Below are 20037 nucleotides of genomic sequence, written 5' to 3'. Positions count from 1 at the left end.
GGTCCACAGGCTGCACATACCCTCTATAGCTACTGAAATAATTTATGAGCACTGAGGCGTGATGGTGACTTATGTTCTAGAATTCTGTAAAAGGAGACATACAAAAGAATTAATCTTATAGCCTGTATCAAACTATCTCTTTTACCTGTATCTTTGTGTTTACTCTGTATGGTACATCTTATTGACAAATAATGAACTTATTAAAAGTATGGTCAGTGTGTTATTCTTAATACCTAGCAGAGTGTTTGGCATATACCTGGCATGAAATAAAAGTCTGGTGACTGGGTGAGTGAATGAGCAAATGCATGAACAGAAATTACAAACCAGCAAGACTTGATAAATTATTTCAGTCAGGTGTGGGGAGGGTAAATAATGACCCCTCAAAAGATATCCATATTCTCATCCCTGGAATCTGTGATTGTTATCTCATTGGTCGAAAAAAGTTTGGGGGGGGGGTACTTTGCAGATGTGATTAAAGACCTTGAGATGGACAGATTATCCTGGATTACCCAAGGGGGCCCTGAATGCAATCACATGTATCCTTATAAGAGGGAGGTACAGGGATATTAGACAGAGACAGAGACAGAGGAGAAGGCAATGTGACCATAAAAGCAGATATTAGAGTGATGCTGCCACAAAGTAACACAAAAAAAGGCTAGAAGAGGCAAAAATAAAAAATAAAAAAAATTAAAAAAAAAAAAAACAGATTCAGAGGGGGACACACAAGAAGACTGGCATGGCAAATGGTATAAAAATGCATCAAAAGGTTAAGCAAGGCAACACAGTCATTTACTATTGGAGATGGGACAGAGTAGGAAGATAGCATAGAAGGAACAAGTGGGGTGGCATAATTCCATTTGCTCAAAAGTGAACAAGCTTGAGACAGACACATTAGAAATTATGACAAAACGTGTAATGATGGGTCTTCTCACCAGCATGGAAAGACCTACAGACATCAGTGTTCATGGTGACATTCACAAAAGCATAGTTTAGGTCACAGCTGAGAAAAAAGCACAAACTTGTACATAATAACTCTAAATGAACACTATCTGTTTTAGTATCTCTTTTATAATTACATCTTTTATGTATTGATATAACAAATGCATGACATATTTTCCAAATAAAGAAACTGGGACGAAGAAAGATTTAGTGAACAGCAGATAGATAACAGGTAACACTTGTTTCCAGAGCTTCTGTTTAAGTCCTTGGGCTTTTACCAGTAACTTCAAATATGCATTTATGTAATTTCTCAGTAACAGATAAGATAACCAAGAATTCAATGCAAAAGATATGGATTCACTTAGAACTGATGAGTGTGAATACTTTTTTTTTTTTTTTTATAGAGTGAGGGTAGAGGTAGAGAATGATAAAGAATATAAGGAAAGCAGAAGCCAAAAGACCAAACCTCTTCACCTTATATATTGGTTAAGAACCTTTAACCACAGCAGGATGTAAACATTTCCATAATGATCCTAGAGTTATAACAAGCAAAATAAACAATCCAACCTTAACATGTCCCAATTCCCCAAGGACCTCAGGTTCAACTTGTAGTTTAAGAATTAGTCACTCATTTAGACTGAAGCAAACCCCTGTGGATTCAGGGAGTTTGCGATCAACTAATGGGTTATGGCGTTATTGTCAGTGGATGTTACCCCACAGGAGGCTGGACCATTGCATCACTCAGGGTAAAGACATACTTCTTTTGTGTGTGACAAACAAGAGCCTACCCAAAGAGGTTCCACAGGGAGCTGTGAGGGAAAGATATGCCATGCTTACCTGTTCCACATCTGTTCTTTCATTATCTTTAGAAAAATGAACTTCCTGGGCAGAAATGAAAGCAACCCCACATGACTAGATAAATGCCAAGTAAGAGATCACATCATCTATCTAGTGTCATGCAGCAACAATGTCAAATAACAAAGCCAAAGCACATCTTCAATGGAGACATACAGAAAATTTAGGATCCTCATGTAATCTTTATGAAGACTTCAACTACCATGTTAAAGTGCTATGAGTTAATCACTTTAAATGAGAAGACTTGAAAACATATAAATGTCATAAATTTTAAACCAGCTGTTTTCCTTTATACATACTGCGCAGAAGGTCTTTGGAAATCTATTGCATAAAAAACATTACTGTTAATAGTACAGTCTGCAAAATGCATTAATTTTTTAAAAGTTTAAAAATTTTTTTTAAATAATTAAATTTTAAAATAATTTTTAAAATTATTTTTTAAAACTCACTATATAAATCCCAAATGAGGACCAAATGAGTTCTAACTTAAAACAATTTGCTGCTTAACCACAATTCAAAATCCTTTTACTCTTTCTTCTATTCTTAACTACAGTGTGTATTTTTCATGGGGCAGGAGGTAGCTTATAGGTATTGGCACAGGGAGAGGTCCAAGTTACTAGAAGGCAAAAGGCTGGTCAGTCGGTCTCTACAACTGTGCTAGCTAAAGTAGCTCTAAACTTAGAGACTTCACATTTAGGAAACTCAATAGGTGGCCACAGAAGTCACAAATAATAACCACCCTATTGCAATGTTTATTGTTCAAGGGATAGGGAAGCCACCCTAGAAAGACAAAAGCATTTCAGCGGGTAGCACTGAATAGCTCAAAACATTCATGAAGAGGTAAAAGGAAAAGAAAGTCAACAAACAAATAAGAAGAAATAAAGGGAAAGTTCATGATTTACCACGGAGATCAAGCAGCTTCCTTTGGCTCAGATATTTTCAACTGCTTCCCTTCCCTCCAAAGACAGTGCATCAGCCTCCTCACAAAATGCCCTTTGTTCTTTACTGATTTGGCTCCTTTTATGTGCTAGGCAACATATTAGCTAACTAATCAAGCAACCATGAGTAAAATCACCAATTGTCTTATTTTATATTTAAAAAAATCTTAGAAACAGGTCTTTTGTTTTCAAAAAGCTTCATTTATTACTGTGCTAGAATAAGAAAACCTCCACCTCCAGGAGATAAGCTCCATATCTGGTGAGGTAACAGATGTGGGAGGAGTCCAGGATCGCCAAGGAAGGCTTCACAGTACAAGATGTTCAAAGAACGAGATAGAGCCACGCCTTGAACGATAAATAACCAAGTGAAGGGGTAACAGAATGAAAAAGAGGGCACTCCCGACATGAGGTAGTTTCATTCAAGGGTCTGCAGGCAGAAGAGCAGGACCTGGGGAAGGCACACAGCTCCATGTCGTGACCAGAACCGGCTCATGGCTTATTGAGGAGGAAAACAAAGACAAACATGAAAAAGGTCTGGAGTCCTTATGTACCTCAGGGAGAGGTTACAGAGAGTCTCTGACATTTCTCCAACAGGGCAGTGACTTGATCAGTTAGGCTAAAGGAGAAGTAATCTCCGAGGAGAAAACAGACTTGCTACCCAGAAGTTCAGAGCCAATCTATTCCTTCTTTAGCAACTTTATAGAACTTGAGTATATGTACCAAGGGCATTTGCTTTATCCAATCTCCCTTCCTTTCTTTCTCTTCCTCCTCATATATTTTATTTTTTAAAACTCACTATATAAATCCCAAATCCTTCTTGGACTTAGGCAGGATAAAAGAAAAAAGAAAGAAAGAAAACTAAGGTAGTAAGGCAGATGGGTAGGCGGACTATCAGTTCTCCCAACAGAAGGGGAAATGAACTCTACTTTGACATATTTTATTGAAATTCAGAGATTCGATAGCACACATTATCCAACACAAGTTATGGTATGTATTATTTTTCCTCTTTCTATAATTGGCTTCCTGACTTTTTCTACTAATTTCCAGCTCCTTTCACTAAAATACTATTACCTTTAAAATCTGTTTTCTAATTTATTGTTCCACTTTAGACATAAAACCAAAATAATATATATTAAATTCTCCATTAAAAATGAAGCACATTAGTGGCATAGATACATTTTAAAAAATATATAAAACCACCCAGAAACAATTTTTATAGCTTTGAGCTAATTAATTTCCAAAATATCCTTAATCATAACATTACTTTTAATACATGATGAGAGGAGACAGATTTTCAGGAAGAATGATTTCACAATCACTGGGTTAATAATTTATTTCAAAAGATAGTACTCCCTGAATGATAGTAACCATCCCCAAATGTTCATGCCCATGAATACACTGGACAGACATTTGAGATTCCAATGACATACCCAACAAGTAACTACAATGACTTCCTATACTTTTTTCCTACTAGATAAAGATTCTAAAAAGAGGGGTTCTAGATAAAGTTCTGGCTTTGTCCATTTGTACAGCAGTCTTAGATCTGCAGAAAGCATTTGGAATCTCAGAATCAAAAAAACAAGTGAGGTAATCCAACAGCCTTTCCCGTAACAAAAGACCCAGGTATCAACAGCTGTCATTTAACATGCTTATATTCTCAGAAAATCCAAACCCACTACCTGGTGTTTCTTAATACTTTGTACCTATGTCATTTCAGCATTTTTTTCTAAAGAACATCTCTCTCTGAGGTCGAAGTTAAAAGATGAGCACCTGCATAGGTGCTCCTAGGATTATCTGCCCTCTCTTAGGACTCACAGAATTCCAAAGAGGGCAAAATTATTAGGGCAAATTCCAACTTCAAAGGAAATTCCCCAGCCAGGCCAGTTGCCAATGAACTCTGATATCAATACAAAGAGAAACTCTTCTTGGAACTTAAGAGTCTGGGAGACAAAGTTAATTAAGCCATGCCAGCTGAGGAGCAACCACCCACCGTAAGAGGAAAGAACTTTCTTCATATAATCAAATCCCAGAAAGTCATCACAAAAAAAGACTTAAAACAATTTCATAGACCAACTCAGAGTTCTTCTACTCTCTATAAATCAATAGAAGAGTTTAAGGAAATACTCACCAATCAATTAAGTCACAAGTCTCTTTTTTGGGGGTATTAAAGTACCTCTGAAGCAATGTACAAATCTACATATGAGACACGTGTAGATAAAAGGTATTGATCATAATTTGCAAGGATAGGCATGACAAAATCAAAGCCATAATAATCACTCACCTATTAGAAACTCGGGATTTTTTTTTTTTTTGGAAACTCAGGATTTTATGAATCTATATAACAAAGAAAGAGCCAAGAAAGTAAGGGGAATGGGAGATAATTAAAATGTGATTGCAATATTTAAGAAAAAGAAACATATTTTGTTCATAACAGAGAACATTGTGCATTTCGTCAGAACTTAAAGAATTTATTCTTATCTTACTAACGATTTTATTTAACGTGGTTCTTTGCTTTCTAACCCTACAACAAATTAGAACTAATAAATTATAAATGGAGAAGACTGCTCTGTACACTGACATTCTTAAAAGATAACCAATTAAAAATTAAATCAGTAGAAAAACATAGAAGGTAAAGTACTTGAGTATTTAGTGGACCTTATATGGTCCTACATACCTCTGTATTCCCTAAGACTTATTATAATATTGCAAAACAATCTCACACACAGGTGTACATGCACAACCCTGATATCATTAACAGCAAACCCCAAAGTACACACAGAAAAAGAAAATTCTGTAAAAGGTCGATATCCTGTAATAAATAAAAGGTTGACCTTGTGGTTTGTGGAGGTACTAATATTTGCTCCTTGATCTTCAAAACTAAAGTCTAGCATTGTTTTATAATTGTCCTCATGAAAAATCAGTGTAAAACTAGTGTTTATCAAACACGGCCTATTTGACCTAGATTTTCATCATAATATTTGAAACTACAAAGTTGTTCAAAAATGTGATGCAAATAGGCAATGAAGAGCAAACGTTAAGAATGGCAACTATTGGGGCACCTGGGTGGCTCAGTGGGTTAAAGCCTCTGCCTTCAGCTCAGGTCATGATCCCAGGGTCCTGGGATCGAGCCCCGCATCGGGCTCCCTGCTCAGCGGGGAGCCTGCTTCCTCCTCTCGCTCTCTGCCTGCCTCTCTGCCTACTTGTGATCTCTGTCTGTCAAATAAATAAACAAAATTAAAAAAAAAAAAATGTCAACTATTAAATTACTTCTTCCTCAGCATATGTTTAATATAATTTCAGATAAACTGACGTGACTTTTCCCTTCTGCACACAGCCTTCAGCTGCGGCTGATATGACTTTTATACACTAATTAAGGACAAATATTCTATACCATACATATTATTCCCATTTTCTGGAAGGTTCCACTAACAACAAGAACTTGAATTTTCCAGTAGCTACACAGCTTCACTCTTTCACATTATTCACAAAGAAAGGCTTCCTTAAGCATCTCTTAGAAAATATAGAAAGCTGATTTTCTCTAATTTCACTGTTTCTATCTCTTTAAAAAAAATACTTAGCTTTTGACTCACAGGGTTTGTCAAGAGTACATTATGAAATACTCCTACCTCTTGAAAGCAATGCTGTCTTTGCACTCCCAGGTGTAAATAAATATTCAAAACAAATGGGGTAGGAACTGGCCAGCTACTCTCACCAAACTTGTTTCCTCCTCTTCCTGGACCAGTGCTAGACTTCTTTTCCCAGCCTCCTCTGTAGTTAGGTGCGGTTAGGTGACTAAATTCAACCCAAAGAAATGTGGGTGTGCCTATGGAAACGTCCACATAAACCCACTTCTTCCATTTCCCTTCCATCAGCTTGATCTAGAGATGTACATTGACCTTGGAATCCAAAAGCAGAAGACAAGTCACAAGTTAGAAACTGTCTGGGGCCTGAATCACCACTAGAATCCCCACTAGCCTGCCACTCAGGAAAGTCTTTTTCATCTTTATTTGAGGAAGAAATAACCTTCTTTTCTGTTTGAACCATATTATGGGGATTTCTTTAATAGTGCTATGGACATGATAAGAATTATATAATGGACATAATAAGAATTATATAAACTAAATTACCCACCAACATTATTTGTGAAAAGTAAAGTTGAAAAGAAATAAATGCACAAAATAAATTTAAACTGAACATTTTGGTAACAGATTTGTGCCTCACTTTTAAAGTACCGTCCCTCGGAATTGGAGAATAAATAAAATGCTCTCTCTGGTTTATGTTTCAAACTTGAATATCAGATTGAGAAGTTTAGAATTAGCAATGGCAAAAGAATGAGTCAGTTAATTACAAAGTTAAGGTAGTAAAAGAAAACCCAAAATAATATTTAATACATTTAACATTCCTTATTTCCCACCATATCGTATTCCCATCATATTCTGTTACAAAACTTTAAGAGACTGATTTAGAATATTCTTCTTGAACACAACTTGAAATAAATAATTAGCTAGGAGACTGAAAATATTTTAGTTATACAGAGCTTATTGAAATGGGATTTGACCTATTATTTCATTAAAAAGCCAACTGGTCAGACTCATCCGGGGAAGCTATAACCTACTTCACTTGTCCTATGACTCTGTTTCATTTACCATTCATTTTCTACAGTAACATATCGTGAATGAACTGTAGAGAAAATACCCACTTGGACATTTTGATATTTGTTTGTAGCTTTGTCCTGGTTTTAGTTCCCTACTTAAGGACTAAATGGCACCACAGTGGGCAATGCACTGGAGTAAAAGTGGTGAATCATTAAAGAGTTCGTAAATTTTAAAAACAGGGGCAGGCCTTCTGGGCCCCATATGCTTCTAGAAAACCCAATGTTGTGCTGTATTAATTGAACCGTGAAACTTTTATTAGTCCTCTTTAAAAATGCTTGCAGTGAAGCTTTTATTAATGCTTGCCCTCAAATTGTTTATACTACTTAGCATTTCCATAACAATTTATATTTCAAAGAACTTTTTGATCATAAGTTAAATCTACTACATTTCTATAAGAGAATGCAGCTGCTTAGCAAAACAGAAGCATGAAGGGAAAACTCAATTAATTTTTGCCTAACATTTGGCAATAAGAAAAGGAACAGAATATTAGATCTTCCCGCAAACCTTAACTTTTTTTTTTTTTAAAGATTTTATTTATTTATTTGAAAGACAGAGATCACAGGTAGGCAGAGAGGCAGGCAGAGAGAGAGGAGGAAGCAGACTCCCTGCTGAGCAGAGAGCCCGATGCGGGGCTCCATCCCAGGACCCTGGGATCATGACCTGAGCCAAAGGCAGAGGCTTTAACCCACTGAGCCACCCAGGCGCCCCCAAACCTTAACTTCTGTTTGTATATGCCCAGTCCTCTCACTCCATACAGGTGGAATGATTGTTGTAAGTGTTCTCACAATGGTGAAGAAAAGAGAAATTAGTTACCTTTATGCAAGGGCTTTGAAAACTAATGTTACAGGACTTTCCAAGAGCTATAGCAGCTCTACTATCCAAAGTTACGTAGATGCCCACAAGGCCACAGCATTGCCCAAGATCAAGAGGCATCACACACACTGTGTTCTACGTTTCAAAAAATTCCTTTGGCTACATTTTTGTCAAAATTACATTATACAAATTAGATTCATCAAAAGTAAAAGTCATGCTGGAATTACTCTAAGGTTGATGCAGCCTTTATTTATTCACTCTTAAAAATGTCCAGGCTTAAGTCATGTTTTCTATATTCTTGGGATCATACTAAAAATCTGATCTAGGTTAAAATAGATGGAAATCAGTTTTGACTTGGGGTGGGGGATGTCCTCTATCTATGTCTTTGGACCACCTCCACATAAAAACAGGCCACCTGGGTGGCTCAGTGGGTTAAAGCCTCTGCCTTCAGCTCAGGTCATGGTCCCAGGGTCCTGGGATCGAGCCCCACATCGGGCTCTCTGCTCCGCAGGGAGCCTGTTTCCTCCCTTCTCTCTCTGCCTGCCTCTCTGCCTACTTGCGATCTCTCTCTCTGTCAAATAAATAAATAAAAAACCTTTTTTAAAAAATGAAAAAAAAAAAACCAGGATGGCCTAGACAGCAGAGAATACATGTAAAGGCAAGAGAATTTCCCCACAAATTATTACCTCCTAGAGTTTTCAATAGCACTAGCTTTTCACTTAGCAGAAAGCAAAATCACTGAGTTATACATTAGCTCACGGGAGAAATACATATTTCTACATTGAGATAGTATTTAATGATGTATTTTTGGTTTTTCTAGAGTCTCCAAGTGAGAAATTGTAGTGTTTGTTAGACAGATTAAAAAACACTTCCACACTTTGCCAAGTCACAGTGAAGAGCATTATGCAATCTGTTATCTAGTACCCTCCACCCAAATCAACAGCATAATAGTCTTTAGGGGAGGAGTCTGAGAATCTGTATTTAAAACAAGAGCCCCATGTGATATTTATTATCTGACATGTTTGGAAAACTCTAGATTAGATGAGCCCTAAAATCATTCCTTCTGGGATTTGGCAATCCTGATAAAAATTAAATTATTAGAAATGTCATCCACACTGCCATACAGAAGAAATTAATTTCTGTTCCTATATTTATTAAAATAATACAGTGAAGGACCAAGACTACTTACTCGTCTGTGTCTCCCACTAAAGAGTGCTGTCCACAAGGGCAGACCAAGATTTAGTACTCTTTGCGTCCGTACTGAGTAACACAGAGCCTGGCACAAATGCTTAATGAGCTTTGAATGACTGACTGTCGCAACTGCCGCAGCTAGCTGCCATTCTCATCCAGACAGTCTTCCCTCCATTCAGGCTCTTCAGTGCCCAAAAAGCAACACCCAGTGCTCTAACTTAGAACATTATTGAGGCACCAAGATTAAAATAAAAGCCAGTGAATTCTATATTCAAAAATCAGCACTCATTGTTTGACTGAATACATGATCAAGATGGCAATATTTAGTACTTGATATCCGCTATAATTGAACAGGGATGGAGAAGTTTTATGGGGAAAACAAGAATTCACACGATCCCCGAACCAATTTTCAAGACAAACATAAATACTCTATCCAAAGCACTGACTATTAAAGAATTTCTGGAATAACTGGAGTGAGTCTATTTTTCTGGTGCACAATAACTCCTTAGAGCCCTTTACAGAACAAAAGCAAAACAAATGGATGGTGATTGCCTCGGGGCAATTTAAGTCTCTTTTTAGATAGCTTTTCTTTTCTTTTCTTTTTTTAAGGATATGTAAGAAAAACATTTTTTCTAAATCAAACGATTAGGTTATTTCTCAGCAGTAGAATATATATGGCACCATTAGAGACAGGCTAATAATAGCAGAACAATGTTTTCATGTTTATGGCCAGAACATTTTCTTTTACATATGCAAAGTGCATTTCAGGTCTCGATCATAGTTTGCATTTGTAATAAATAGAAAAGATTCCCACCCACCTGGCCCATTTGCTATGACACTCCTCAATTCGTACTTCATTCATAAAAACTTCCCAAACAGAATTAAGACCTCTGTATGCTGCTCTCAATAGAGCAGAATATTTTTTAAAAAGTACACAGGGAAACTTTAGTGAGTCTAACGTCCAGTGAACTTCACTTAGTAGTTGTCTCATTTATCACCCACTTTTTCCCTTCTCCTAACTGAACAAATATCACAGCTGGAAAGAACTTCCTGATTTAAACAGCAGCCTCAAAGGGTATTTTCATATTATAAGATCAATATTCTTGAAGGGAGTGCTGATTTCAACTGTCAAATTTTACAGGTTGTGAGTCAGTATCAGGTATTTGGTATTATTTTGCTTTATGTTTTTTTTAAAGAGTTCAAAGTATTTATCCATCTTACATACTACAATACCTTTATATATATAGAAGCTCTGAGTTAAAAAAAAAAAAAGCTACAAAGTTATCATCCTGAATATAAAAATTTGAGCTATACATCCTATTCCCTCCTCCTCCATATGCACCTTGAAGCAAGGATTCATGTCCACTTTCTACACAACAATCTATGCTGGGTAGACAGTAAGACTTTTATTTAACTTCAAATCCCCTTTAATCATATCTGTTTCTTCTCCCTCAGGAGGGGTTAGGTACGATCACGCTCTGTTTTCCTTCTCTCTTTTACTGCACAAAGTTCAGTAATGTTACTTCCGGCCATTGGCCCCTTACATACCCATACCATGCCCGGAGCTTTCTTGCCCAGTATGCTTTACCTTTTCAGCAGTTATCTCAACAGCAACAAAAATCTCACCCTTCTCCACACATCAGATAAGAAAACTAGAAGTAAAAGTATCTAAAAGTATCACCCTTACACCAACATTCCAAAAAAACCACAACTTTTAGAATGAAATTAGATGTGATATGGACCTACCTGAGAAATCCTCTAAGGTACCCAAAGCTCACATTAAGTATAAATATTTCTCTCCTCTGTTCATCTTCCTGCTCTTGGGTTCACTTTTCTTTAAGCATGTAACATTTTAAAATATTTATTACATAGTACTGATTCTCTTCTTTAACTATGGTTGTCAAAATATTCCTGTATTCACTGCAAGCTAGCTACCTTTAGATAGGCTTTGATGGCCTAAAGTGGGAATCTAACCATTACAATAATGTCATTAATGGGATTATGTGTTTCTCATTACAGACAAGTGGGGCCAAGTGTAAAGGTGTTAGACAAATGGTAAATAAAAACTACACAAGACACTGAAATTGCTACACTTGCACTCTTTAAAAGTGAGTTTGTTTTTTTTTCTTTAAAAAAAGAAAAAATGCTCATCATTCAGTCTGCCTCATCACTCTTCTGGGAGGTCAGTATGGGAAGTAAACCAACAATATGGGGAGGATATGATAGAGGTGGGTGGAGAATAAAGGGACATGACACCTTTCTTTTAAATATGTAAAAAGTCTATTTTCTGGTCTGGAGAATTAAAGACAAACCCCTATATAAATTCTAGATCATAATTTCCAGAAGTGAAGGAAGTTTTCTGCCACTTCTGTACTTAGCCAATTTGTTCCTACTGATTTTCGTATGGTTTTTCAACACATTCCATCACAAGAAAAGGGAAAAAAAATTTTTTGACTACAATGGTTCTAAATTAAATGACTTTTTAAAATTATGCCATTTTGAAACATTACATTTAAAATAAAATTATGTTTAAAATGTAATATATACAGGGACGCCTGGGTGGCTCAGTTGGTTGGACGACTGCCTTCGGCTCAGGTCATGGTCCCGGAGTCCCGGGATCGAGTCCCGCATCGGGCTCCCAGCTCCATGGGGAGTCTGCTTCTCCCTCTGACCTTCTCCTCGCTCATGCTCTCTCTCACTGCCTCTCTCTCAAATAAATAAATAAAATCTTTAAAAAAAAATGTAATATATACAAATATAAAATGCAAACATTTTAAGTTAATAGATTTAATAGATTTAGATTTTACATTAATCTTAATAGAAAGGGTAATAATAGTATGCTACAATTGTGATAAGCAATGTAGCTCCCCCACAGGGCTGTCTATGGGGTGCAGGTGGGGCAGAGAGCAGCAGGGGAAGGAACAAATATAGCAGGCTAGACCAGTGGTTCCCAAAGTATAGTCTCCAGGCAAATAACATCACTCGGGACAACCTGTAAAACATGAAATTCTAGGGCCCCACCCTAGACATTCTGAATCAAAAACTACGGGGATGTGGCTAATTTTTATCAAGCTCTCCCAGTGATGTTAATGCGTACTGAAGTTTGAGAACCACTGGGCTACAGGGACTCAGAGACAAACAGCCTAGGCAACTCTTCATCTGTTTACTCAGGTGACAATGCCAATTATAAATAGTGACTTTAACTAAAAACTCTGGAATATCTTTACTATGTCACTTGGAATCAACAGTCACAATTCTATCCTACAATAATTTCCAGTTCCATATTCAACCTACAAGCTGGCAGGCAGCCCGTTGAGGATGTGAGGAAAGGTTGATGAGACAGTGGAATATCAGAGCAACATATCTGGGAGTGGCACTCCAAGGATCAAAAATCTTAGCAAAAGATTTCCTTTTCTAAATCCTGAATATAATATTATACCAGTTTCAACCTCGGGAGTTGGATAACCCAAGGATATCAACATACCAAAAGGGTTATTTTTTTTTTAAAGAAAAAAAATAGAAATAGAAATAAATTATCCTATAATGATCCAAGCAGAAAATTCTTTTTAAAATTTATCCACGATTAACTCGTGATATCCAACCCTACTCCGTCATTCTGAGACCTGAATTATGTTTGCTCCAAAAGTGACACCCTGTTCCTACAGGAATGGGTGTTGGCTCTGCTGATCACAACACTAAATGAGCCACATATTATACTAGACTCAGAGGAAGCAGGTGTCGAGATTATAATTAAATACATATATAGGAAACAGGAGTGGTGACAAAGAAGACCAGGGAGGAGAAATATCCTTCCTGTGTGTCAAAAAGATGGAGAAGGTATAAATCCACAAGCTGCTTTCCAAGGCCCAAAGCACAATTTAAAAGCATACAGACATGTATTAGGTCAGAAAGACTATGGGTGTGAATTAGATGCCTACATCATATTTAATAAATATTAATAACGTCACAAAATCCAATCCAATGCTACATTAGGAGCAGAAGGATTAAAGCCTGGTGCTCAGTTAACAATGCAAATGAAATTAGTGCCTGGAAAGCAAACCGGGTTATGTAACAGAGGATTAGCTATGGAATACAAAATTCAGAATTCATCATATTAACCAATCTTTGTCAGGAAAAAAAGTCCTTTCATGACTTAAATTGCTTGCTTTGAAGCAACACAAAGCAATGTCTTTCATATAAATTCTGTTAATAGTTTAAGAAGGAACCAGACTGACCAGGCTGCACTGGCGAGCTCATCATGGGACTCTGGAGAAGAACGAACAAGACGGGCTGCAGACTCACAACCTTCCTTCAGCAGTCAGTGTTGGTCCGGGAGGAGTTGGCAGAGGAGAAACCTAGAATGGACAAAAAAATTAGATATGTATGATACAGGTTATGTCAAGCCACACAGGAAGACAGAGAACTGGCTTTGCATCTCAGCTCAGCCCCAGGGGGGCCGTGGGTCTTTGAGGCAGTCATACCAACCTCCCCGGGGTCTTACATCTTCATCCATAAAAAAGCAAATTGACCAGTCATGCTTTAAAACACAGAAATACCAAGAATATCAAGGAATATGATAGGCGTGGAAGGAATCTGTGAGGAAGAAAGCACTTCCCAAAATTATAATTAGTTTCCTGTATACTATTCACTTGAATTTGTTTGCTGTTATCATTACTATACAAATTAAAAATATCTTTTGGAATTTGGATGTAAGTGTCTCATTGCACAGTATGATTAAGTATCACTGTCAAAGATTTCCTTCTAGGGACAGGAGTTCTTAGTGAAAAGAATGTAATGGACCAAAATAAGGAACAAGTAGGTCATGAACTATAAGAGTGAGAGAAACTCCCTATTATAATTTCCATTTCTTCTTGAAATCTTTTGTAATCTCATTCCAGCCAGAAGTAGTAACAACCATAGTCCTTCTAGGAGTGGCACTTACAGGATGGACTTCTTGGAAGGAATTTAAGGGACTTTCTGCTTTTAATTTGAATGTAGTCTCACTTCTAGACACTTCAGCAAAGGAAAAGCAAATGGAAGGACATTTTCCTCACAGTTTACTGGAATGTCAAAGTTTAAAAAAAGAAGAGGAAGAAGAAGCCTTTAAAATTGTACTTAATGAGTTTCTTACTAAAATAGTATATCCAATTGCACTATTTTTATAGAAAGAATGCTGTAAGACTGAGAATTGTACTTCTTTCTCTTGAGGACAACATATTTATTGGGACTTAATTTCCCATCAGTATTTTGAAAGTGTTATTACTATTTTTGCCTAAATGTATAAAGCAGGATATAAATACATACTTCCTTTGAAGAACTATATAACATCACCATGAACACCTATCATACTTTGAGTGGTCTCTACATAGAAATAGGCTAGTAACTAAAACAGTTAAGCAAGAGTCATCAGTTAAGCAGGCTATTTCTCATCTTACCTTTGGTCCCGGAAAAGTATTCAAATTTAGTAACAATAAAATGTATACTTTTATAAGTCTCCTTCAAAAATGACAGTGATGTGCTTGTTTTATACTTCCTTGCACCTAATTACACTGATCAGCATTATTTTAAGAATCTGAATTTCCATGTTGATGAAAAACCAATATTTCTACCAAAAAAAAAAAAAGATGAAAAATGAAAAGCAGAAAACTCTTTTGATTTCTGTATCAGCAGAAGCATAGTGACACTGGCTTTGAAATGAAAAGATGTCAATATCATATTTTAAAGTTATTAATAACACTCATGTGTATAGTTCTTTAGAGTCACAGAGTACTTGTAGATACATTGCCATTTTAATATCATTTTCATGTCAACCATGTTAATAGAGACTAGTAACTCTCCCCTCCCTTTATGGGTGAGAAAAATGAGATATCATCTACTTCATATTTAAAAGGTAATAAAGCAAAACCAAAATTGAAATTGAGTGAGATCTGAATTTATAGACTTTAAAATTAATGAATGTGGACTTTGAAGATTTTGACATTTTTACTTTTTTACACTGCAGTCTGACATATTTCATAAATGCTCTTGATACCCTCTTGATTCTCCATGTACAGTTTAATTTTAAGAATAACAAAAAGAGATAGGAAACCTTAATAGTAGGAAAGTGAAGTAGTACTGAACGGTATCTTCCATCAGGGGCTGAGTTAGTCTGTGTTTAAAAAAGTCTTAATCTATAATGTCACTGTGTTCAACTAATACTTGTTTATGTACAAATACAACTCAATTTAACCAACAATCTCCAAAAGTTCAATTGTGATAAGAGTAAAGCCAAAGTTTTGCTACTTATCCACCAATCTAAGGGCGCCTGGGTGGCTCAGTTGGTTGGGCAACTGCCGTCGGCTCAGGTCATGATCCCAGTTTCCCGGGATTGAGTCCTGCATTGGGATCCTGGCTCCACAGGGAGTTTGCTTCTCCTTCTGACCTTCTTCCCTCTCATGTTCTCTCTCACTGTCTCTCTCAAATAAATAAATAAAATCTTTAAATAAAATAAAATGAAAAAGATATTTCTTTTCCACACACCTGCCATTTATTTCCCCAAACATACGTAACAAATGTCCATGACATGCTGATTCATGGCTAGTTACATAATTGTTGGGTTTTGCCTTCACAGCGCTAGACCTGACTTGCAAAATGCATCTCTGATGGAAATAGGAATTTGGCTTCCCAAATAGCATTAAATATTTAAAATGTAAACTACTCTCTCTGCCATTCAGCCACGTTAATAACTGCCTAATCATGACATACTCTTCTAATATTATGAAAGTCTTGTTATCTGAATACTGTAAAAAGAAAATTAATATGCATTTCTATGTTGATACATACTAGTTTCCACTTACTGCGTCTCCATTCCCGATGAGCCACATTAAACCAAAATTATCATGACGACTATAGTAGCTGTGTAACTGAACTATGGTCATTTAAAAATCTCTCCTAAAATGTTTCAGGAGTATCCATCCTTTATACATACATGCATCGTGTGAGTATAAATGTGTGTATGCACGCACACGCACATCATCAACTAAAGAAACTTCTCTTCTGGGGTGGCTGGGTGGCTCAGTGGGTTAAAGCCTCTGCCTTTGACTTAAGTCATGATCCCAGGGTCCTGGGATCGAGCCCCTCTTCAGGCTCTCTGCTCATCAGGGAGTCTGCTTCTCCCCCCCACTTTCTCTCTGCCTGCCTCTCTGCCTACTTGTGATCTCTGTCAAATAAACAAATAAAACCTTTTTTTAAAAAAAAAAGAAAGTTCTCTTCCCTCCTGGCCAACAAAATCAACAGATTAACAGCCTTGTTCACACCTTTTAGGGACAAAACTGATAAAGAATTCTACACAAATTAGGACAGTTTTTAAGCTGCTTAGAAAAGTAAGAGGGGTCAGTGGGAGAAAATCTGTCTATGAGAATGGGCTATTTATTCTTAAATCTTGCCATACTTCTTTATCCAAATGAGCCACAGAGAAAAAGACTATTTTCTTAGAATGGGGAATTTTCCCGTAGTACTTTAGCCACTCTTACAATAAGCCTGGTGTGGAAATAATAGGCAACTGGCCTTCAAGTGAGTAGATAAATGAAAAAAAGAAGAAAAAGGCAAGTAATGTTGATTGTGAGTACAAATTATCCAAGCAGATACTTGCTTTCAATTAATAGTTTCAATTAATTTGCACATTAATTTGTCCATGCTGTAAAAATATATACATGAACATTTAAGGAGATAAACACAAGCACAGCAAGAGCAAAATTGCTGCTATGAACCTTTTACCTATTGAGATCCAAGAATGGTTATTTTGGTTCCTGAAGCTATTCTTTGAGCTACACAAATCCAAAATAGGGAACTAGGAGTCTTGCTTCAAAAAGATCAGTTCTGACAGGAAGTTGCTCAGCTGCCTAGAAGTAAGTTACTGCTATAATATCTTGGGATATAGCATGGTACAAAAGTCCAAGGGGCTGACATCCTGTAATGCCCTAGCTTGCCCATGCAGCCAGGGAAAGAGAGGGCACTAGCACATTACAGTGCCCCAGCCCACAGTGCTCTCATTAACAGCACTGTGGGATTGCTTCCATAGGTCCTTCAGCCATTCCACCTCCATTACCTGTTCCATAGTAATCACATAGCAAATCAGCAGAACCTTACAGACATAAAGAATTTGCCCAAGGATGATCTCTTCCAAACTTCTCAACAGTCCTTTGGAGTATACTGATAAGTCATTATTATTTCCATTTTACAGAAGAGAAATTGGAGTCTTAGAGAGTTTCAGGGATTTGGTCACAGACAGGTAGGTGGTAATATGGAAGGGCTGATCTTCTGACTTTTAGCCAAGTGTTCTCTGTAGCATCACAACGAATTACAGGCCACTCTAGCAGAGCTGCTTAAATAGCAAGATTGTGTCTACCTACACATTACAATTTCAGTAATGACTCATTAAGTAACAAGTCTCCTTTACTAAAGAACCTTTCTAGCCATTGAATAGACTGAACTCAGTCACACAAAAAACAATAAAATAAATAGAAAATTTGGAATAAATGTCTACATGAACTCTCACAGTTTAAGCTTTCATTACCTTAGACTTCATAGTCCTACCACAATCTTTTTTGGTGTTTTAACTATAGTCTGAGCTTCTTACTATATATTTTTTCTCCTTATGGACAATTGGTATTATTTTGGACAATGTGTCACTAAGAAAACAATGCTTTTTGGGGGGGATGGGTGGCTGGGTGATGGACATTGGGGAGGTTATGTGCTATGGTGAGCACTGAATTGTGTAAGACTGATGAATCATAGACCTGAACACCTGGGGCAAATAATACATATGTTAATAAAAAAAATGCTTTTGTAATTTTGTAACTAATGAAAACTATATCTCTCTAAAATATCTTTCTAAAAAATAAGGCAACTTGTAATGCACAGCTCAGTCTACAAAGCCATTTACATTCATCTGCAGGTCCTTTCTTTTCTTAGTTGGAGCGATTATAGCCTCAATTCCGCTAAAGAGTAGGTAGAGGCTCCATGAGCTGACTCAATTCGTAACATCTACTGTAAGAGAGCTTATTGGTGAAATAAACCTACTGTGCCAGGGCACTGAGTATCATCAGACCCACAGTCTCTCTCTTATGCCTCAGAATGTGAAATTCTGTGGTAATTTCATCTTTAGAGGAAAACACTAAAAAATTACTCTTACTACTCCAGTTAATTCAACAAACTCTTATTACGTACATACAAAACATTCTATTACTCATTTTGGAAACCTCAGATTATATTTCACTTCTCTGATTCTTACATTTCCCACAAATAATCACCAAAGCCAGTACATTAATGTCTTAAAAATATCTTCCATATCTGGGCCCTCCTTTCCATTTCAATGAATGCTACCTTGGCTTAAGTAATTATTTTTTTTAAGCTTTTGTTTATTTATTTATTTATCTATTTATTTGAAAGAGAGAGCGAGCAAGCATTAGGGGAGGGGGGCAAAGGGAAAAGGAGAGGGAAATAATCTCAAGCAGACTACACACTGAACACAGAGCCCAATGAGGGGCAGAAGCCCAATGCAGGGCTCGATCCCATGACCCTGAGATCATGACTGGAGCCAAAACCAGGAGTCAGACGCTTAGCCAACTGAGCCACTCAGGTGCCCCCTAAGTAATTATTCATTTTAGATTCTTTATCAAGCCTTCTGTCTGACATCCCCGCCTCTGGGGACCATCTGAATGAATGAATGAATGAATGAATGAATGAATAAAATTCAGTGACCTGCATATTCTCCACTTGGTATTCATGTTCCTTCATAATTCATTTCTTCCCACCCCACTTTCTCTCCTTCCTTCTTTGCCTCACACATAAGTCCTGTGTTTCCACGCAGCCTGTAATGATGTTCAACATTATAAAGGACGGCTGAGACACAGGCACCAAATAATCAACATGAACACGACCTGAATAGCTCTAGTGAAGCACATCAGCTGATTCTGGGTCCTGATCATTCCTGGGTAGTACCACTCATACTCAAATTTCCATGTTTTAGTACCTCTTTCTGCAAAGGATACTAACATCTCCTCTTCGTTACCTCCCAGATCAAATTCTTTAAGACCACCTTCAATGAGAATTCTTAACCAGCCACTCCAAGGAAAAGGTCAGCTTCCTCATCTATATTCCTTTCCACTGTGTCTTGTACCATACCCATAAGGACACCCCTTGTGTTAGATAATAATAACCCCTCTTATGTTAGCCAAGTACTTTGATCCACCCTAAGACTATGTTCCTCAGTTTAGGGTTGTACTGTGTTCATCTCAGTAATCCCCACACCTAGCACAGCACCTGAAACATATAGATCCACAATAAATACTTGATAAATGAGTCGACAAAGGGGAAGGGCTAAACGAATGAATCTATAGTTGCCTGGCTTTAGGGCAGAATCATTTAATGTTTTAGTACGGAGCTCTGAAGGACTAGAACAAAGTCCTTGGATTTGAGTCAGAAAAAAGTACTCTACAGTTTGGGCCACCACCTAGGAAGACTAGACCCAGATGGGGTGGATACCTTCATGGATCAGGGGAAGACACCATACACCAAAAAACAAATTTTCCTATGAGTGATGTTATTAACCAAGATACCATCATTTTCTAGGCTTTTCGACTGAAGTGATTTCTCAGATCTCTGGA

General features: G+C 37.1%; 1 protein-coding gene across 8 annotated transcripts in view; it reads right to left on the bottom strand.

The window, feature by feature from the left end:
* The window catches only part of HDAC9 (histone deacetylase 9), a 938635-nt gene that overhangs the window by 851569 nt on the left and 67029 nt on the right, over nt 1–20037 (bottom strand). For all 8 annotated transcript variants that reach the window (XM_047696020.1, XM_047696021.1, XM_047696022.1 and 5 more), the window contains exon 2: nt 13627–13746. In XM_047696020.1, the coding sequence (XP_047551976.1) occupies nt 13627–13651 (25 nt within the window). In that variant the 5' untranslated portion in view covers nt 13652–13746. The remainder of the gene's footprint in view (nt 1–13626; nt 13747–20037) is intronic.

Source organism: Lutra lutra, chromosome 11, assembly GCF_902655055.1.
Source record: "Lutra lutra chromosome 11, mLutLut1.2, whole genome shotgun sequence".
Taxonomy (NCBI): domain Eukaryota; kingdom Metazoa; phylum Chordata; class Mammalia; order Carnivora; family Mustelidae; genus Lutra; species Lutra lutra.
This window is presented reverse-complemented; position numbering and strand designations above follow the sequence as displayed.